This window comes from Hypanus sabinus (assembly GCF_030144855.1).
Source record: "Hypanus sabinus isolate sHypSab1 chromosome X1 unlocalized genomic scaffold, sHypSab1.hap1 SUPER_X1_unloc_13, whole genome shotgun sequence".
In the NCBI taxonomy this organism is placed as follows: domain Eukaryota; kingdom Metazoa; phylum Chordata; class Chondrichthyes; order Myliobatiformes; family Dasyatidae; genus Hypanus; species Hypanus sabinus.
The window spans coordinates 133,687-155,792 of NW_026778961.1; the positions used below are offsets into that span (position 1 = coordinate 133,687).

The 22,106-nt window shown below is 48.7% G+C and overlaps 1 protein-coding gene across 1 annotated transcript in view; it reads left to right on the forward strand.

Moving 5' to 3' along the window:
* Window positions 1–2,999: 2,999 nt before the first annotated feature.
* Window positions 3,000–22,106, forward strand: part of mrpl45 (mitochondrial ribosomal protein L45) — a 101,665-nt gene continuing 82,558 nt past the window's right edge. The window contains exons 1-3 of the mRNA XM_059957772.1: window positions 3,000–3,113; window positions 4,646–4,838; window positions 19,757–19,874. Of these exons, the coding sequence (XP_059813755.1) occupies window positions 3,039–3,113; window positions 4,646–4,838; window positions 19,757–19,874 (386 nt within the window). The 5' untranslated portion in view covers window positions 3,000–3,038. The remainder of the gene's footprint in view (window positions 3,114–4,645; window positions 4,839–19,756; window positions 19,875–22,106) is intronic.

Here is a 22,106-nt window from a genome sequence, read left to right on the forward strand (position 1 = left end):
GCCAGGAAGGTGGTTCTGCAACACTCCGTGGAGAGCGAAGGACATGACAAGGCACAGAAGTCGTCACGGTCATCCACCGTAACCGAGGAAGACCCCAGTCTGTGACTGATGCACTGTCAATACCTCTCGGAGACTGGAAGTGAACGATAGGCTTTTATTAGCAGCAAAAAGGGAGCATGACATCTCGGAGACTGAGGGAGGAGCAGGGCCCCAAACGCCTTTATACCGGGATCTGTGGGAGGAGCCACAGGAGCAGTCAGCAGAGGGCGTGTCCAGACAGGTATATGTAGTTCACCACAGTGACACTTGTTCATACCACTGGACTAGGACTGAGGTTGAGAGAGTGGAACTGCCCCAGTGCAACGGCTTTTCCACTTTAAAAACTCTCCCGCACAGGTTTTCCCATCATCACAGACATGATGGACAACCGCCATCACAGTGCAATACATAAAATATACTATAAATTATAATAAGAAATAGATGTAAAAATGAAATAAGTAGTACTAAAAAAAGATCAGGAGTAGTGAGGTAATATTCATGGGTTGGTTCATTGTCCATTCAGAAATCTGATGGTGGAGGGGAAGAAGCTTTTCCTAAGTATTAAGTGTGTGTGTTCAGCTTCCTGTACCTCCTCCCTGAACGTAATAATGAGAAGAGGACATGACCCAGGTGATGGGAGCCCTTAATGATGGATGCCCCCTTTCTGAGGCATCACCTTCTGAAGGTGTCTTCATTGCTGGGGAGGCTGGTGCCCGTGAGGGAGCTGACTGAGTTTGTAGCCTTTGCGGTGACTCGAAGAGAGATGAGTGACCCCTGGAGTTCCTGTTCATTGAGAGCAGGGGCTCCCAGCCTTTTTTATGCCACGGACCAATACTGCGGTCCAGAGACCCCAGGCTGGGAAACCATGATTGAAGATCATTAACTTGTCATAAAGTTACCAATGGGAAATATTTCCTATCACGTACAAAACAGGACCTGAAGGGAGCTGCAAACTCGAAAGGCCAATGCACCGAGGACCCCAGTGTGTCTTTCTTTCTGTGACGTACTGTGTTATTGTTACCATATTACTTTAGTTCATTGCTCCGGTCCTCTCCCACATTCCAAAGTTAGGAAGTGCGGCAACATGTGTCAACACACACAAACTGCTGGGGGAACTCAGCAGGTGGAAATGAATAAACAGTCGACGTTCCTTCAGGACAGGAAAGCAAGGGGGAAGATGGCAGAATAAGAAGGAGGAGAGCTGGGAGGTGGTAGGTGAAACCAGGTGAGTGGGAAGGATGAAGGAATCGGATAGGAGAGGAGAGTGGACCACAGGAGAAAGGGAAGGAGGAGGGGCACCAGGAGGAGGTGAGAAGAGGTAAGAGGTCAGAGTGGAGAACAGAGGAAGAGGAGAGGGGGAGGATTTTTTTTTTTAACCAGGAGAAATCAACGTTCATGCCATCAGGTTGGAGGCTACCCAGATGGAATATAAGGTGTGTTCCTCCACCCTGTATGTTTCAATGTACATGCAACAAATAAAGCTAATCTCATGTAATCTAACCAGAGTTTATAGCTTTCAAGATTTCTGTTTCCTCACTGACCTCATCCAATCCTCTGAGATCCTTCATTTCCCATCATCAACAAACGCCCAATTACCATCCATCATGAGGAACAGCACCCTTGGGTGCCCGGACCTTAAACTCTGGAATTTCCTCCTGAGATACCCTGACCTCCCCTCCTGTAAAACCTACCTGCCGATTAAAGATTAGCTTGAGATGGAACAAAAGTCTGCATAGGCTGGCACTGTTTTCCCTGGAACAGTGGAGGGTGAGGGGTAACGTTGGAGGCGTCTGAATAAGGTGAATGTCCACAGTCCCGGGGAGAGCTACAGGGAACAGGTTTAGGGTGAGAGGGAAAAGATATGAGAGGGATATGAGTGGCAGCTTTTCACCCTGAGGGTGGTGCAATTACTTGAGTCAAATATGAGGTTCTCCTCACAGGGGTTCCCAACCTTTTTTATGCCATGGACCCCTACCATTAACCGAGGGATCTGTGGACTACAGTTTGGGAATCCCTGACCAAAGGGATTGCCTATTGGTGGGTCCTCAGGTGGATCCGGGATCCACCTATCAGAGATGTTGGGATGGATTTCCTTTATGGCGAATGCCTGTGTATGACTTGGTTTAACATCGGTAAGCTGATGCACAGGCAGCCACCACACGGTGGTTGACAGATCAGGGACAGGGTCCAGTGGCATGGAGTGCAAAACAACTACGGACCCTTCACGGCTGCAACTTTCCTCTGACTTCACTGCCTTTATGGTGGGTCGTCTCCTGCCATCTCCACCGTTGGATCGCTCTTTGCCTGGAACCTCCCCCTTGACCTTACCGCCATGGGTGACCCTACCAGGAGCTAAGCTCCAGCCGGTGTTACTCTCGGGATCTTGGGAAGTCACAAGCCTCTCCATCCTAACAAGGTGCTGATCCTTGGTGGTTAAAGGGAACGGCTGCCAGTGGGGGGGGGGGGGTGTTATTGGCAGGGACAATTACAATGCTTAGAATACAATTGGACAGGTACTCGGATATGATATGGGCCAAATTCAGGCAAGCAGGTATGTCCTGGTCAGCATGGCCAAACTGGTATTAATATTGCCACATGGACTGAAATGAATCTTTTCTTGTGTCTTATGGTTTTGTGTGCCATGCAGGCAGATCACACCTTATACAATTACATCAGGACGGTAAAAAACACAGAACGTTGCACAGAGAGTGCTGGAGGAACTCAGTGAGTAAGGCAGTATTTGGAGGGGGAAACGGACAGTAGACGTTTTCATTTGAGCTCCTTCTTCTGGACAGCATCAGATGACGTGTTTCCACTGTCGACTTCCTTCTACAGATGTTGCCTGAATTCCTTCTTGGTGTTGCTTTAGATCCGAGATCTTCAGCTTCGAGGGGCCGAGCGGCCTGATCCACGTGATGCTGCGCTCTCACCAGAGAGGGCGCTCTGCGCCGCTGGCGTCGGGAACCTCCTGTTTCCCGTCAGGCAGCTCGGCGGGAAAGATGGCGGCGTCCGTAGGTCGGCTGCTGCTGGCAGTGGAGACCCCGCTGGGGCGAGGAGCAGGAGGCAGCTGCCAGGTCTGGGGGGTGGGGGAACGGGGTTCCGGGAGCTGAGAAGAATATGGGATTGGGGTTGGAGGAATCTGTGGGGCGCGGTTGGGACCGGGGTCTAGGTCTGGGATGAGGGACCGGAGGTGGGGAAATAATGGCTCGTAGAGAGTGACCTTCAGGTCCGGGTTTGGGGAAACGAATGGTGGATCGGACAGATGTGCGCGAGGAACTGGCAGGTAGTGGGGAAGGGGATGCGGGAGTCGGTTGGGGTGGTATTAGGAGGGGACGGTCTGTGGGGAGAAGGGAGCCAGTGGATTTGATCTACAAGTTTTGAAAGAGTGGGACCAGGGAACCAGTAGTTCCGGGAAAGGGGGAACGCTGCAGGGTATGGGTTCCCAACCTGGAGTCCACGGACCACTTTTTAATGATAGGTGTCTATGGTATTAAACAATGTTGGGGAAACAGGAGGGGAGGGTCTAGAACAGAAAACTTGTGGGAAAGGAGCCAGATGTGGAAATCAGCAAGTTGGAGTGAGTCTGCAGGTACCAAAAGGGTGGAACTCGGAGAGGTCGCTGGTTCCAGGAGGGTGCGTGTATGTGTGGGGACGAGTGGCAGGACTGTGGGGGTAAGAGATGATGTATGACCCAGGGTGAGTACAGGACATGGACAGTGAACGGACATGCCTTGTGGTTTGGGAAAGGCAGTGGGGATCACCGCGTAGAGAATAGTGGCAGGCTGATCAATTTACACATATGCACAATCTCAGGCTGTACACACTGCTCACTCAGATACTGGCACAGTTTCTGTCCTTGTCCTAGAGATATGACTCTATAAAGACTGACGGATAATTCCTGCTGCCCCCCCCCCCCCCCCATTCACACCATTCCATTTTGAATGCATTGAGTGATTTTCATTTTTATACCAATTATTTGGGTAAAGACTTAACTAGGCTCTTTCAAATATTGGTCTAAAGAGAATGGACTTGATCAAGTTCAGGTTTATCATCATTCAACCATACACACGTATAGAACAAAACATAACATTTCTTCGGACCAAACATATAAAGTAATATTACAGCAAATAAATTAACAAATAATTAAGTGCACTTATGATACAAGTTAAAAAGTAAACAGTATAACATGACTGCTGAGGAGACCTGGGTGGTGGCAGGGAATTCAGTTGTCTTACAGACTGGGGGAAGAAGCTCTCTCCCATTCTAACAACGGTATGGTAACTCCTGCCTGATGGTAGGGGCGCAAAGAGACTGTTGAACAGATGGGAGGGATTCCCGGAAACGCTAAGAGACTCAGGAACTGAGAAATTAGTGGGGTGTCTGAGCAGCACACATGAAATGCTGGAGGAACTATGAAGGGGAATAAACAGTTGACATTTTGGGCTGAGGCCCTTCATCAAGACCAATAATAGGGTTTATTTTAGATGCTGCCTGACATGCTGGGTTCCCAGCATGTGCAGATCTCTTGTGTTGATGTTTCATACATGTCCACAGAGATGAATTAATGTGAGCTTTAATGCAGAGAACAACTTTCTTTGTCTGACAGGTTGTCCAAACGCTGCTGAGTCCTGTTAAGCTGTGTGCTTCTGCCACTCTGATTTTGGTGCGAACAAAGAAGAGGCATTATGTTCCGCCCCGTAAACAGGACGACTCGGTCGATCACAAGAAACGAGCGCAAGCTGCAGGCCTGGTGGTTCGGCAGCAGTACATGGAGAGACCCATCAACATATCCTGTACAGGTATGGATGGTCAGTCCCTGCCAACACAAGTGTCAGGCTTGCAGTGCTTGAGCAAGCGAAGTTAGAAACATGAGGCATTCTGTAGATGCTGGAAATCCAAAGCAACACACACGATACTGGTCAGACAGCATCTATGGAAATGAATAAACAGTTGACGTTTTGGGCCGAGAAACTTCTTCAGGAAGGGGGAAAGATGACAGAATAAAAAGGTGGGGGAGGGGGCAGGAGGATAGTTAGAAGCTGATTGGTGAAGCCAGGTGGTGTGAAAGGTAAAGGGCTAGAGAGGAAGGAATCTGACCGGACCGGAGAGTGGACCAAAGGAGAAGGGGAAGAAGAAGGGACACTGGCGAAGTGATAGACTGATGAGAAGAGCTAAGAGGCCAGAGTGGGGAAGAGAGGGAGGGAAATTTTTTTAACTGGAGGGAGAAATTGATATTCATGCCATCAGGTTGGAGGCTACCCAGTTGGAATATAAGGTTTTGCTTCTCCACCCGAAGTTGTTAACGTAACTGAAAATTCACAGAATGTTGTAATGATAGCCTGATTTTTCTTCTGTATCTCAATGCCACAGTAGCACAGTGGTCAGTCTAATGCTTTACTGTGCCAGCTGTTAGATGGCGGTTCAATTTCCTCTGCTCTCTGTCAGGAGTTTGTATGTTCTCTCCATGACAACATGGATTTCCGCTGGGTGTTCAAGTTTCCTCCCACGTTTCAAAGGTGTATAAGATAGGCTTAGAGAGTTGTGGGCATGCTATGCTGGTGCTGGAAGCATGGCAACACTTACGAGCTGTCCCCAGTACAATCCTTGCACTGTGGTGGTCATTGATGCAAACCACACATTTTCCTGTGCAAAAGTCTCCAGTGTATTTTGCTAGAGCTCCCGAGCCCTTTGTACATAGAGAGGAGAGAAGTTTGTAAATAGGGTAGGAGCAAAGGATGTTGGGAATGGCAAGGGTGGAGGGGTGTGGGACAAGTGGCAGAGAAGGAGTGCCGGGGCGGGTGCAGACATTCCAGCACCTAGGGAGCTGTTGTCATTCCAATAAGGTAATTTAGGATGATGGATGGTGTGGTGGAGATACTGCACGTTTTTGCTGAAGGAGGAGGTGTGTTAGCCTGCAGGTCACCCTCGGACAAGGTGGTGTACCTGCTTAGACCCCCCCCGATCAGGGACACGTGAAGCCATGTGAGCTGGCGGTGGATGGTCGTACGAGCAGCCGGTGCAGATCACACATCCTGGTTATGCGACCACTGATGCTAGACAGACAACCTCTGATAATGGCTGGGGTCATGATCGCCCACGTCATACAACACAGCACATAACGATGATGGATGTAGGATCAATGTAAGAAACTCTCAGCACTGTTTCAAAGTGGGGGGGGGGGGGGGGGTCTAGGACCAGACGTCACAGCCTCATAATAAAAGAGCATCCCTTTAGAACACAAATGAGAAATTTCTTTAGCCAGAGGGTGGTGAATCTGTGGAATTCACTGCCACAGGCAGCTGTGGAGACCAAGTCATTGGGTATCTTTAAAGTGAAAGTTGATAGATTTTTGGAGACTGGGGTTGAGAGGAATAATAAATCTGCCACGATGGCGTGGTGGAGCAAGTCTCAACTTCTTTATGGCCGCTATCTTTATTGGAAGTTTCTGTTGATTCTTTTTCCCTGCTTGCATTCTGGTCCATCACAGCAAACTTAGTGGGCCGAATGGCCTAATTCTGTACCTCTCTCTTATGGGCTGATTACATGGAACATTGACCATCTCAGTATAGCTCCACCTCCCAGCTTCTCTGGTCATCTCTCCCTCCCCCACCCATCTTGCCTCTCACCTGCCACCTTCTACACCCTTCCCAAACCTTTGTATTCTAGTCCCAATGAAGGGTCTAAGTACAAGCTGGCAGGTGATAGGTGAAACCAGGTCTTTCTCCATTCTCCATTCTGTCTCGCCTGTTACCCCTCCTCTTCTCACCTGCCCATCACCTCTCTCCTCCATCCACTGTTCTCTCAGATTCCTCCCCCTCCAGTTCTTTATTTCTTCTACCTATCCTATGACCCCTCTCCCCCAATCATCTGCTCTTATCTCTCATCTGGCACCTTGTACTCCTTCCTTGTCCCCACCATCTCATTCTGGCTTCTTCCTCCTTCCTTTCCAGTCCTGTTAAAAGGGTCTCAGCCTGAAACGTTGATTATTCCTCTCCGTGTCTCCTGACTTGCTGAGTTCCTTCAGCATTTTGTACATGTTGCTACAGTAAGGCCCTTTGGCCCACAATGTTGTACTGACCCAGATCAATTTCACTCTTCCCTCCCACATGGCCCTCGGTTTATTCTTTCTGGTACTCTGGCCAGTATTTATCCATCAACCAACATCACTAACAAGAAAAAGAAACAATTTGTTTGGTCATTGTCATAGTGGGAGTTTGTTGTGCACAAATTGACAGCACCTTTCTTACTCTACAGCAGACAGTCCATTTTGAAAAGTACTCTGTTGACTTTGAGGTGGTGTTTCTCTCAGTGTGGCAGTGCGCATGCAGAGACACAGCGGCTTCTCCAGTCTTGCGCCCTTCTACAGGTGCGCAGTAGAGGGTATCCAAACACGCTGTATCACTGCTTGGTACAGAAACTGGACTCAGGTAGACAGGAAGGCACTGCAATAGGTAATCAAACTGCCCGTGGCATCACTGCCACCAGCCTGCCCCCCACACCAAGGACATAGATGCAGAAAGGTGCCAGAAAAAGGGTCAATAACATCATGAAAGATTCCACCCTGCTCACGGACTGCTTGTCCCACTCCCATTGGGGAGGAGGCTATGTAGCAGCCACACCAGCACCACCAGACTCAAACACAGTTACTTTCCCCAAGTAGTAAGGCTGATCAAGACCTCCACCCACGAACACACCCCCAATCACCACTACTTTATCATTTCCTGTCAGAGTCACCTTATGTATAGACACTCCTGGCCCAGCGTCACTTTATGGACACATAATCAGCCTATGTATATAATCAAAGCAAGCTCGGGAGGGTTTAAACTAATTTGCAAGGGGGTTGGGACCCAGAGCGATAGAGCAGTGGAAGAAGTGCATGGAGTAAAGCCAGATCTAACATATAGAGAGGCTTTAAGGAAAGAGCAGCAGAATAAAGGGTGTAAAGGTAGTAAGGTAGAAGGGCTAAAGTGTGTGTACTTCAATGCAAGAAGCATCAGGAACAAAGGTGATGAACAGAGAGCATGGATACATACATGGAATTATGATGTAGTGGCCATTACGGAGACTTGGCTGGCACCAGGGCAGGAATGGATTCTCAATATTCCTGGATTTCAGTGCTTTAAAAGGGATAGAGAGGGGGGGAAGGGGAGGAGGGGTGGCATTACTGGTCAGGGATACTATTACAGCTACAGAAAGGGTGGGTAATGTAGCAGGATCCTCTTTTGAGTCAGTATGGGTGGAAGTCAGGAACAGGAAGGGAGTAGTTACTCTACTGGGGGTAATCTATAGGTCCCCTGGTAGCAGCAGAGATACCAAGGAGCAGATTGGGAGGCAGATTTTGGAAAGGTGCTAAAATAACAGGGGTGTTATCATGGGTGACTTTAACTTCCCTAATATTGATTGGCACCTGATTAGTTCCAAGCGTTTAGATGGGGCAGAGTTTATTAAGTGTGTCCAGGGTGGATTCCTGTCACAGTACGTTGACAGGCCGACGAGGGGGAATGCCATACTAGATCTAGTATTAGGTAACGAACCGGGTCAGGTCACAGATCTCTCAGTGGGTGAGCATCTGGGGGACAGTGATCACCGCTCCCTGGCTTTTAGTATTATAGAAAAGGATAGAATAGAGGACAGGAAAATTTTTAATTGGGGAAGGGCAAATTGTGAGGCTTTAAGGCTAGAACTTGTGGATGTGAATTGAGATGATGTTTTTGCAGGGAAATGTACTATGGACATGTGGTCGATGTTTAAGGATCTCTTGCAGGATGTTAGGGATAAATTTGTCCCAGTGAGCAAGATAAAGAATGGTAGGGTGAAGGAACCATGGGTGACAAGTGAAGTGGAAAATTTAGTCAGGTGGAAGAAGGCAGCATACATGAGGTTTAGGAAGCAAGGATCAGATGGGTCAATTGAGGAATATAGGGTAGCAAGAAAGGAGCTTAAGAAGGGGCTGAGAAGAGCAAGAAGGGGGCATGAGGAGGCCTTGGTGAGTAGGGTAAAGGAGAACCCCAAGGCATTCTTCAATTATGTGAAGAACAAAAGGATGACAGGAGTGAAGGTAGGACCGTTTAGAGAGAAAAGTGGGAAGATGTGCCTGGAGGCTGTGGAAGTGAGCGAGGTCCTCAATGAATACTTCTTTTCAGTATTCACTAATGAGAGGGAACTTGATGACGGTGAGGACAATATGAGTGAGGTTGATGTTCTGGAGCATGTTGATATTAAGGGAGAGGAGGTGTTGGAGTTGTTAAAATACATTAGGACAGATAAATCCCCGGGGCCTGACAGAATATTCCCCAAGCTGCCCTACGAGGTGAGGGAAGAGATTGCTGAACCTCTGGCTAGGATCTTTATGTCCTCGTTGTCCATGGGAATGGTACCGGAGGATTGGAGGAAGGCGAATGTTGTCCCCTTGTTCTAAAAAGGTAGTAGGGATAGTCCAGGTAATTATAGACCAGTGAGCCTTATGTCTATGGTGGGAAAGCTGTTGGAAAAGATTCTTAGAGATAGGATCTATGGGCATTTAGAGAATCATGGTCTGATCAGGGACAGTCAGCATGGCTTTGTGAAGGGCAGATCATGCCTAACAAGCCTGATAGAGTTCTTTGAGGAGGTGACCAGGCATATAGATGAGGGTAGTGCAGTGGATGTGATCTACATGGATTTTAGTAAGGCATTTGACAAGGTTCCACATGGTAGGCTTATTCAGAAAGTCAGAAGGCATGGGATCCAGGGACGTTTGGCCAGGTGGATTCAGAATTGGCTTGTCTGCAGAAGGCAGAGGGTCGTGGTGGAGGGAGTACATTCAGATTGGAGGGTTGTGACTAGTGGTGTCCCACAAGGATCGGTTCTGGAACCTCTACTTCTCGAGATTTTTATTAACGACCTGGATGTGGGGGTAGAAGGGTGGGTTGGCAAGTTTGCAGACGACACAAAGGTTGGTGGTGTTGTGGGTAGTGTAGAGGATTGTCAAAGATTGCAGAGAGACATTGATAGGATGCAGGAGTGGGCAGAGAAATGGCAGATGGAGTTCAACCCAGAGAAGTGTTAGGTGGTACACTTTGGAAGGACAAACTCCAAGGCAGAGTACAAAGTAAATGGCAGGATACTTGGTAGTGTGGAGGAGCAGAGGGATCTGGGGGTACATGTCCACAGATCCCTGAAAGTTGTCTCACAGGTAGATAGGGTAGTTAAGAAAGCTTATGGGGTGTTAACTTTCATAAGTCGAGGGATAGAGTTTAAGAGTCGCGATGTAATGATGCAGCTCTATAAAACTCTAGTTAGGCCACACTTGGAGTACTGTGTCCAGTTCTGGTCGCCTCATTATAGGAAGGATGTGGAAGCATTGGAAAGGGTACAGAGGAGATTTACCAGGATGCTGCCTGGTTTAGAGAGTATGGATTATGATCAGAGATTAAGGGAGCTAGGGCTTTACTCTTTGGAGAGAAGGAGGATGAGAGGAGACATGATAGAGGTGTACAAGATATTAAGAGGAATAGACAGAGTGGACAGCCAGCGCCTCTTCCCCAGGGCACCACTGCTCAGTACAAGAGGACATGGCTTTAAGGTAAGGGGAGGGAAGTTCAAGGGGGATATAAGAGGAAGGTTTTTCACTCAGAGAGTGGTTGGTGCATGGAATGCACTGCCTGAGTCAGTGGTGGAGGCAGATACACTAGTGAAGTTTAAGAGACTACTGGACAGGTATATGGAGGAATTTAAGGTGGGGGGTGTTATTTGGGAGGCAGTGTTTGAGGGTCGGCACAACATTGTGGGCCAAGGGGCCTGTAATGTGCTGTACTATTCTATGTTCATTATTCAAACCATACGTGGATACAGTCAAACACAATGGACACAGTATCTAAGCTATCATATGTATTTATATTTATTGTGTTTTAAAATTGTGTTCTTTATCTTATTGTGTATTTTTATGCTGCATCAAATCCAGAGTTACAATTATTTCATCACCATTACATTTGTGTACTGGAAATGACAAATAATATTGAATCTTAAATACAATTCTCACCTCCTTTATGACCAATATCTTTATTGAACATTTCTGTTCATTTTGGTTTCCTGTTTCAAAGATCAAAGTACAAAGAAAATTTATTATCAAGTATCTATATATCACCATATACAGCCCTGAGATACATTTTCTTGCAGGTATTCACAGTAGATGCAAATAAATACAAGAAAATCAAACTGCACACGACAACAAGCAAGCAACCAGTGTGCAAAAGATGACAAACTCCACGTTGGTTCAGGAGCCTGATGGTTGAGGGGTGATATCTGTTCCTGAACCTGGTGGTGTGGGGCCTGAGGCTCCTGTACCTCCTTCCTGATGGTTGAGGTTTCATTATTGTTCCTGAACTGGTGGTCTGGGGCCTGAGGCTCCTGTACCTCCTTCCTGATGGTTGAGGGGTAATAACTGTTCCTGAACCTGGTGGTGTGGGGCCTGAGGCTCCTGTACTTCCATCATGATGGTTGAGGGGGTGATATCTGTTCCTGAACCTGGTGGTGTGGGGCCTGAGGCTCCTGTACCTCCTTCCTGATGGTTGAGGGGTGATATCTGTTCCTGAACCTGGTGGTGTGGGGCCTGAGGCTCCTGTACCTACTTCCTGATGGTTGAGGGGTAATAACTGTTCCTGAACCTGGTTGTGTGGGGCCTGAGGCTCCTGTACCTACTTCCTGATGGTTGAGGAGTAATAACAGTTCCTGAACCTGGTGGTGTGGGACCTGAGGCTCCTGTACCTCCTTCCTGATGGTTGAGGGGTAATAACTGATCCTGAACCTGGTGGTGTGGGGCCTGAGGCTCCTGTACCTACTTCCTGATGGTTGAGGGGTAATATCTGTTCCTGAACCTGGTGGTGTGGGACCTGAGGCTCCTGTACCTACTTCCTGATGGTTGAGGGGTAATAACTGTTCCTGAACCTGGTGGTGTGGGGCCTGAGGCTCCTGTACCTACTTCCTGATGGTTGAGGGGTAATAACAGTTCCTGAACCTGGTGGTGTGGGACTTGAGGCTCCTGTACCTCCTTCCTGATGGTTGAGGGGTAATAACTGTTCCTGAACCTGGTGGTGTGGGGCCTGAGGCTCCTATACCTCCTTCCTGATGGTTGAGGGGTAATAACAGTTCCTGAACCTGGTGGTGTGGGACTTGAGGCTCCTGTACCTCCTTCCTGATGGTTGAGGGGTAATAACAGTTCCTGAACCTGGTGGTGTGGGACCTGAGGCTCCTGTACCTCCTTCCTGATGGTTGAGGGGTAATAACTGTTCCTGAACCTGGTGGTGTGGGACCTGAGGCTCCTGTACCTCCTTCCTGATGGTTGAGGGGTAATAACTGTTCCTGAACCTGGTGGTGTGGGGCCTGAGGCTCCTGTACCTCCTTCCTGATGGTTGAGGGGTAATAACTGTTCCTGAACCTGGTGGTGTGGGGCCTGAGGCTCCTGTACCTCCTTCCTGATGGTTGAGGGGTAATAACTGTTCCTGAACCTGGTGGTGTGGGGCCTGAGGCTCCTGTACCTCCTTCCTGATGGTTGAGGGGTAATAACTGTTCCTGAACCTGGTGGTATGGGGCCTGAGGTTCCTGTACCTCCTTCCTGATGGTTGAGGGGTAATAACTGTTCCTGAACCTGGTGGTGTGGGGCCTGAGGCTCCTGTACCTCCTTCCTGATGGTTGAGGGGTAATAACTGTTCCTGAACCTGGTGGTATGGGGCCTGAGGTTCCTGTACCTCCTTCCTGATGGTTGAGGGGTAATAACTGTTCCTGAACCTGGTGGTATGGGGCCTGAGGTTCCTGTACCTCCTTCCTGATGGTTGAGGGGTAATAACTGTTCCTGAACCTGGTGGTGTGGGGCCTGAGGCTCCTGTACCTCCTTCCTGATGGTTGAGGGGTAATAACTGTTCCTGAACCCGGTGGTGTGGGACATGAGGCTCCTGTACCTCCTTCCTGATGGTTGAGGGGTAATGACTGTTCCTGAACCTGGTGGTGTGGGGCCTGAGGCTCCTGTACCTCCTTCCTGATGGTTGAGGGGTAATAACTGTTCCTGAACCTGGTGGTGTGGGGCCTGAGGCTCCTGTACCTCCTTCCTGATGGTTGAGGGGTAATAACTGTTCCTGAACCTGGTGGTGTGGGGCCTGAGGCTCCTGTACCTCCATCCTGATGGCAGAAAAGAGCATGGGCTGGATGCTGAGGGTCCTTGATAATGGATGTTGCTGTCTTGTAGCTGTGCTTCATGTACATGCATTTCTCGACCATTACTGGTTATTAAAAAACTCTCCTCCCTCCCTTCTTGCAGCCAATTAAAAAGGAGAGGTGCTAGATGACACATTTGACTCTTCTCACTGCAACCATCAGAAACAGTTACTAACCCCCAATCATCAGGAAGGAGGTACAGGAGCCTCAGGCCCCACTGTACCAAGTTCAGGAACAGTTATTACCCCTCAACCATCAGGAAGGAGGTACAGAAGCCTCATGTCCCACACCAGCAGGTTCTGGAACAGTTATTACCCCTCAACCATCAGGAAGGAGGTACAGAAGCCTCAGGTCCCACGCCACCAGGTTCTGGAACAGTTATTACCCCTCAACCATCAGGAAGTAGGTACAGGAGCCTCAGGCCCCACACCACCAGGTTCAGGAACAGTTATTACCCCTCAACCATCAGGAAGGAGGTACAGAAGCCTCATGTCCCACACCAGCAGGTTCTGGAACAGTTATTACCCCTCAACCATCAGGAAGGAGGTACAGAAGCCTCAGGTCCCACGCCACCAGGTTCTGGAACAGTTATTACCCCTCAACCATCAGGAAGTAGGTACAGGAGCCTCAGGCCCCACACCACCAGGTTCAGGAACAGTTATTACCCCTCAACCATCAGGAAGGAGGTACAGAAGCCTCATGTCCCACACCAGCAGGTTCTGGAACAGTTATTACCCCTCAACCATCAGGAAGGAGGTACAGAAGCCTCAGGTCCCACGCCACCAGGTTCTGGAACAGTTATTACCCCTCAACCATCAGGAAGTAGGTACAGGAGCCTCAGGCCCCACACCACCAGGTTCAGGAACAGTTATTACCCCTCAACCATCAGGAAGGAGGTACAGGAGCCTCAGGCCCCACACCACCAGGCTGAGGAACAGTTATTACCCCTCAAACATCAGGAAGGAGGTTCAGGAGCCTCAGGTCCCACACCGCCAGGCTGAGGAACAGTTATTACCCCTCAACCAACAGGAAGGAGGTTCAGGAGCCTCAGGTCCCACACCACCAGGCTGAGGAACAGTTATTACCCCTCAAACATCAGGAATGAGGTACAGGAGCCTCAGGCCCCACACCTGATGCACCATCAACAACTCACTCTGAGACGTAAGTCGAGATATCGGCTTTTATTGACTGGAGGAAGGAACAAGCAGTGAGTGACCACCATACTACACCCTGGAGACTGAGAGGCTGGGCTCAGGCCTTGATCGCCTTTATACAGGGGTCTGAGGGAGGAGCCACAGGAGCAGTCAGCAGAGGGCGTGTCCAGACAGGTATATGTAGTTCACCACATTACCAGCAGGTTCAGCAACAGGTATTACCCCTCGACCATCAGGATGGAAGTACAGGAGCCTCAGGCCCCACACCACCAGGTTCAGGATCAGCTATTACCCCTCAACCATCAGGAAGGAGGTACAGGAGCCTCAGGCCCCACACCTGATGCACCATCAATAACTCACTCTGAGACGTAAGGCGAGATATCGGATTTTATTGACTGGAGGAAGGGACAAGCAGGGAGTGACCACCATACTACATCCTGGAGACTGAGAGGCTGGGCTCAGGCCTCGATCGCCTTTATACAGGGGTCTGAGGGAGGAGCCACAAGAGCAGTCAGCAGAGGGCGTAATCAGACAGGTATATGTAGTTCATCACACAAAATTGCCCACATTTTTATTGCTAAAAGCTGTTCAGAGAAAACTACTGTATTTTCAACAGTTTTCTGTTTCATTGTCCCAGAGGTTAATGCTCACTTTGGGGAAAGTTTGGGCAGATTGGAAATCTAGCCTTGGCAATGAGGCCCGCAGTGAGTCCATGCTCATGGACGGAAGTTCAAATCTGCTGCAGGGCTCTTACTCCATCTAGTGGTTAGTGCCAGAAACACACGTTTGGTCGAGGTGAAGGTCAGACTGCTGCAGAAACCAGTGGTCAAAGGGCACAACTTTCAGCCAAGTGCTGATATTGTAGACTGGTTCAACCACAAAGGAGGACATTCAGTTTATGTTGGAGGGTTGAGAGGTGTGAACATCACCAAATAGCCTGGACTGATCTAGCCATGGCCAAGGAAACTCAACACTGCCTCAGGAGGTTAAAGAACTTTGGCATGTCCCTGTTAACCTTGACCAGATTGTTATCAATGCCCCAGGAGTGCATCCTACCTGGATGGATCATGCATGGTGTGGCAACTGCTCTGCCAGTGACTGTAGAGAACATTGTATCTTTGATGCTATATGCCTGCAATGCTGCTGCAAGTGAGTTTTTCATTGCAGCTTGGACTCTCTTGGTTCTTACATTAACGATATATTTCACTGTATGTTTCAGTGTTTTGATAATACAGTTGCAAGAAAACGTTTGTGAACCCATTGCGATTACCTGGTTTTCTGCATTAATTACTCATAAAATGAGTTCTGATCTTCCTCCAAGTCACAATAATAGACAAACACAATCTGCCTAAACCAGAAACACACAAACCATTGTACTTTTCTTGTCTTTATTGAACACACTGTTTAATCATTCACAGTCCAGGCTGGAAGAAGTATGTGAACCATTGTATTTAATAACTGGTAGAAACTCCTTTAGCAGCAATAACCTCCGTCAAAGGTTTCCTGTAGCTACTGATCAGACCTGCACAACAATGAGGAGGAATTTTAGACTATTCCTCCATACAAAACGATCATCAATATTTCTGGAATACCCTGCATCAACAGTCCTCTTCAGGTCATGCCACAGCATCTCAATTGGGTTAAGACTTGGCCATTCCAAAACACAAATTTTCTTCTTTTTAAACCATTCTGTTGTTGATTTACTCTTGTGTTTTGGTTCATTGTCTTGTTGCATCATCCAACTTTTTTTAAGCTTCAGGTAACAGACTGCTACCCTGACATTCTCCTGCAAAATGTCTTGATACAATTTTGAATTCATTGTTCCCCCAACGATTACAAGTTGCCCAGGGCCTGAGGCAGCAAAGCAGCCCCAAACCATGGTGCTCCTTCCACCGTGCTTCAGTTAGGATGAGGTTATGGGTGTTGGTGTGGAGTGCCCCTTTTCCCTCCAAACATAGCGGTGTGAATTTCTGCCAAGAAGTTCCAACTTTTGTTTCATCTGTCCACAGAACATTATCCCAGAAGCATTGTGGAACTTCCAGGTGGTCTTTCGCAAACTTGAGATGTGCAGCAATGTTTTTTTTTGGAGAGCAGTGGGTTTCCTCCGTGGTGTCCTTCCACGAACACTGTTCTTATTAAGTGATTTTCTTAGTGAACACACGGCCAGAACTTTAGCAAGTCCTAGAGATTCCTGCAGGTCTTTTGCTGTCACCCCTGGCTTCTTTTTCCCTTCCTTCAGCATTGCACATTGTGCCCTTGGTGTGATCATTGCAGGACACCCACTCTTAGGGAGAGTGGCAACAGTACGGAATTCCCTCCATTTATAGATAATTTCTCTTTCTGTAAACTGATCAACACTCAGGTCTTTAGAAATACTTTTGTAGCCTTTTCCAGTTTCATGCCTGTCTATAATTCTTCTTCTAAGGGCCTTTGAATGTTGTTTTGATCGAGGCATGGTGCACATAAACAGATCTCTCTTGAGTTGTCCAGGCTCTGTCAGTGACCTGACTTTGTGTGTCTTTTTCATAGTGCAGGGCACCTCTACAACCCACACCTCCAATCTCATCTCATTGATTGGAACACCCGAGTCCAAATAGCTTTTAGTTCACATAGTTTTTTAAAGCCAGACTGTGATTGTTTAAATGGTGTACTCAGTATTGACGAGAAGAAGTACAATTGTATGTGTGTTATTAGCTTAGGCAGATTTTGCTTGTCTATTATTGTGACATAGAAGAAGATCAGATCACATTTCATGAGTAATTAATGCAGAAAACCAGGCAATTGCAAAGGGTTCACAAACTTTGTCTTGCAACTGTACATGTGAGGGGTTGCCTATTGCAGCCACCGGTGAGTGAAGGAAATGCTGTGTACTGCTGGAGTCCAGGCTGGGTTGGGGGCTCCTGTCAGTGCTGCCCTCCAGTGCTCGCTCAATGCAAAGCAAACTGGATGGTGTTCTCTGTGGCTGCGCTTGTGTGAGATGAGGCACTGCTGCGGGCTTGCTCTTGCGGAAACGTGGGGACAGGACAACATCCATGCACCATGAAGCCACAGGCCGTGACCCTCAGGGACTTGGGCTCTAACTGTATCTTTTTCTAGTATATGTGCTGTTGGTAAACGTTTTGCACTGTGGCCCCAGATCTCATTTGGCTTGAATGACAAACTTCAGAATCAGGTTTAATATCACTGGCTTATGTCGTGAAATTTGTTGTTATGCAGTAGCAGTACATTGCAATACAGAATTAAAACTGTAAATTACATTAAGAACTATATATATTTAAAAAATTAAATTTAATAAGCAGTGCAAAAAAAAAGTAGTGAGGTTGTGTTCATGAGTTCAATGTCCATTCAGAAATCGGATGGCAGAGGGGAAGAAGCCGTTCATGAATCGTTGAGTGTGTGTCTTCAGGCTCCTGTACCTCCTCCCTGATGGCAGAGGGGAAGAAGCTGTTCCTGAATCATTGAGTGTGTCTTCAGGCTCCTGTACCTCCTCCCTGACGGCAGAGGGAAAGAAGCTGTTCCTGAATCGTCGAGTGTGTGCCTTCAGGCTCCTGTACCTCCTCCCTGATGGCAGAGGGGAAGAAGCTGTTCCTGAATCGTCGAGTGTTTGTCTTCAGGCTCCTGTACCTCCTCCCTGATGGCAGAGGGGAAGAAGCTGTTCCTGAATCGTTGAGTGTGTGTCTTCAGGCTCCTGTACCTCCTCCCTGATGGCAGAGGGGAAGAAGCTGTTCCTGAATCGCTGAGTGTGTGTCTTCAGGCTCCTGTACCTCCTCCCTGATGGCAGAGGGGAAGAAGCTGTTCCTGAATCGTCGAGTGTGTCTCTTCAGGCTCCAGTACCTCCTCCTTGATGGCAGAGGGAAAGAAGCTGTTCCTGAATCGTCGAGTGTGTGCCTTCAGGCTCCTGTACCTCCTCCCTGATGGCAGAGGGGAAGAAGCTGTTCCTGAATCGTCGAGTGTTTGTCTTCAGGCTCCTGTACCTCCTCCCTGATGGCAGAGGGGAAGAAGCTGTTCCTGAATCGTTGAGTGTGTGCCTTCAGGCTCCTGTACCTCCTCCCTGATGGCAGAGGGGAAGAAGCTGTTCCTGAATCGTTGAGTGTGTGCCTTCAGGCTCCTGTACCTCCTCCCTGATGGCAGAGGGGAAGAAGCTGTTCCTGAATCGCTGAGTGTGTGTCTTCAGGCTCCTGTACCTCCTCCCTGATGGCAGAGGGGAAGAAGCTGTTCCTGAATCGTCGAGTGTGTGTCTTCAGGCTCCTGTACCTCCTCCTTGATGGCAGAGGGAAAGAAGCAGTTCCTGAATCGTCGAGTGTGTGTCTTCAGGCTCCTGTACCTCCTCCTTGATGGCAGAGGGAAAGAAGCTGTTCCTGAATCGTCGAGTGTGTGCCTTCAGGCTCCTGTACCTCCTCCCTGATGGCAGAGGGGAAGAAGCTGTTCCTGAATCGTCGAGTGTTTGTCTTCAGGCTCCTGTACCTCCTCCCTGATGGCAGAGGGGAAGAAGCTGTTCCTGAATCGTTGAGTGTGTGCCTTCAGGCTCCTGTACCTCCTCCCTGATGGCAGAGGGGAAGAAGCTGTTCCTGAATCGTTGAGTGTGTGCCTTCAGGCTCCTGTACCTCCTCCCTGATGGCAGAGGGGAAGAAGCTGTTCCTGAATCGTTGAGTGTGTGCCTTCAGGCTCCTGTACCTCCTCCCTGATGGCAAAGGGGAAGAAGCTGTTCCTGAATCGCTGAGTGTGTGTCTTCAGGCTCCTGTACCTCCTCCCTGATGGCAGAGGGGAAGAAGCTGTTCCTGAATCGTCGAGTGTGTGTCTTCAGGCTCCTGTACCTCCTCCTTGATGGCAGAGGGAAAGAAGCTGTTCCTGAATCGTTGAGTGTGTGTCTTCAGGCTCCTGTACCTCCTCCTTGATGGCAGAGGGAAAGAAGCTGTTCCTGAATCGTTGAGTGTGTGTCTTCAGGCTCCTGTACCTCCTCCCTGATGGTAGCAAAGAGAGGGTATGTCCTGTGGTGGTGGGGGGTGGGTGATGGTTGCTTAGCTGACAGAAAGCTGAAGCTAAGCTATCTTTAAAAGTTGATCTTTACTGTGCGATGTTGTCTGTGAAGCTGCTGCAAGAATGTTTCCAGGTGTGCATACATGTACTTCTGTATATGACAGTAAACTTGGCTTTGACTTTCTGGACTGGTTTGGATCAGCTGCAGAGCTAGAAGGAAATATTTTCACCTCTTGGTACGTATTTTTCTGTTTTATTTTTTCCCAGGAAGCCAAAAGAATTCCTGGGAAATTCAGGACGCATTTTGGGGGGTGGGTTGGGTGGTAGAAATCGATGTTCACTCTTCCCTCAGCGGGAGAGCCTGCTAACTATGTTGCTGACTCCGTCTTTCCCTGCAGCTGGGATATTTGATCCGTATGTTCCGCCGGAGGGCGATGCCCGCATGTCCACGCTCACAAAGGCAGGACTGAAGCAACGCATGGAGCAGGCCAAACAAACTGCCGCCTCCCAGCTCGCGTAAGTTGCTCAAACCTTGCCCATCATGGCTTTTCCTTGCTCAGAGAGTCTGTTTTCTTGTGTTTGATTCCTACTTATTGTAGAGGTTGAGACCTCTGGAGGAGTGAAGGGTGGGGACCTGACTTTCATTCATGAACCTGGTTCAGTTCCCCATCATCACCAGTTACTAGTTTAGACATAATGTACTGAACGCCCAGAATACCGTTGTCCCGGTTTGGCCTCGACAGCCACCTGAGGACCCACCAATAGATAACCCCTTAGGAGAACATCATATTTGACTCAAATCATTGTACTAACTAATGAATGTTGAGTTAACTGCTGGGATCATGTGCAAAGGGACTTAGGAGTCCTCGTGCAGGATTCCCTAAAGGTTAACCTGCTGGTTCAGTTGGTAAATTCAGTGTTAGCATTCGTTTCCAGAGAACTAGAATATAAAAGCAAGGATGCCCTGTTTTATAAGTCAGACTACACTTGGAGAACTCTGAGGAGTTTTGGGCCCCTTATTGAAGAATGGATGTGCTGGCTTCAGAGAGGGTCTAGGGGAGGTTTCTGAGAATGATCCGAGGAATGAAAGGAGCATTTGATGGCTCTGGGCCTGTACTCACAGGGGTTTAGAAGAATGAGGGGGGGATCTCATTGAAACCTATCGAATGTTGAAGGGGCTAGATGGAGTGGATGTGGAGAAGATGTTTCCTGTAGTGGGTGAGTCTAGGACCAGAGGACACAGACAGAGTGGATGTGGAGAGGATGTATCCTATAGTGGGGGAGTCTAGGACCAGAGGACACAGACAGAGTGGATGTGGAGAGGATGTTTCCTATAGTGGGGGAGTCTAGTACCAGAGGACACAGATAGAGTGGATGAGGAGAGGATGTTTCCTATAGTGGGGGAGTCTAGGATCAGAGGACACAGATAGAGTGGATGTGGAGAGGATGTTTCCTGTAGTGGGGGAGTCTAGGACCAGAGGGCACAGATGGAGTGGATGTGGAGGGGATGTTTCCTGTAGTGGGGGAGTCTAGGACCAGAGGACACAGATGGAGTGGATGTGGAGGGGATGTTTCCTATAGTGGGAGAGTCTAGGACCAGAGGGCACAGATAGAGTGGATGTGGAGAGGATGTTTCCTATAGTGGGGAAGTCTAGGACCAGAGGGCACAGTTAGAGTGGATGTGGAGAGGATGTTTCCTGTAGTGGGGGATTCTAGGACCAGAGGACACAGAGTGGATGTGGAGAGTATGTTTCCTATGCTGGGGGAGTCTAGGACCAGAGGACGCAGACAGAGTGGATGTTTCCTATAGTGGGGGAGTCTAGATCCAGAGGTCACAGATAGAGTGGATGAGGAGAGGATATTTCCTGTAGTGGGGGAGTCTAGGACCAGAGGACACAGATAGAGTGGATGTGGAGACGATGTTTCCTATAGTTGGGGAGTCTAGGACCAGAGGACACAGATAGACTGGATGTGGAGAGGATGTTTCCTATAGTGGGTGAGTCTAGGACCAGAGGACACAGATAGAGTGTATTTGGAGAGGATGTTTCCTGTAGTGGGGGTGTCTACGAGCAGAGGGGACACATAGAGTGGATGTGGAGAGGATGTTTCCTATAGTGGGGGAGTCTAGGACTTGAGGACACAGACAGAGTGGATGAGGAGAGGATGTTTCCTATAGTGGGGGAGTCTAGGATCAGTGGGCACAGATAGAGTGGATGTGGAGAGGATGTTTCCTATAATGCGGGAATCGCAGACCAGAGGGCACAGATAGAGTGTATGTGGAGAGGATGTATCCTGTAGTGGGGGAGTCTAGGAGCAGAGGACACAGATAGAGTGGATGTGTAGAGGATGTTTCCTAAAGTGGGGGAGTTTAGGACCAGAGGGCACAGATAGAGTGGATGTGGAGAGGATGTTTCCTATAGTGGGGGGAGTCTCGGAGCAGAGGGCACACATAGAGTGGATGTGAAGAGGATGTTTCCTGTAGTGGGGTAGTCTAGGACCAGAGGGCACAGATGGAGTGGATGTGGAGGGGATGTTTCCTGTAGTGGGGGAGTCTAGGACCAGAGGACACAGATGGAGTGGATGTGGCATGTTTCGTATAGTGGGGGAGTCTAGGAGCAGAGGTCACACATAGAGTGGATGTGAAGAAGATTTTTCCTATACTGGAGGAGTCTAGGAGCAGAGGGCACAGATAGAGTGGATGTGGAGAGGATGTTTCCTATAGTGGGGGAATCTCGGACCAGAGGGCAC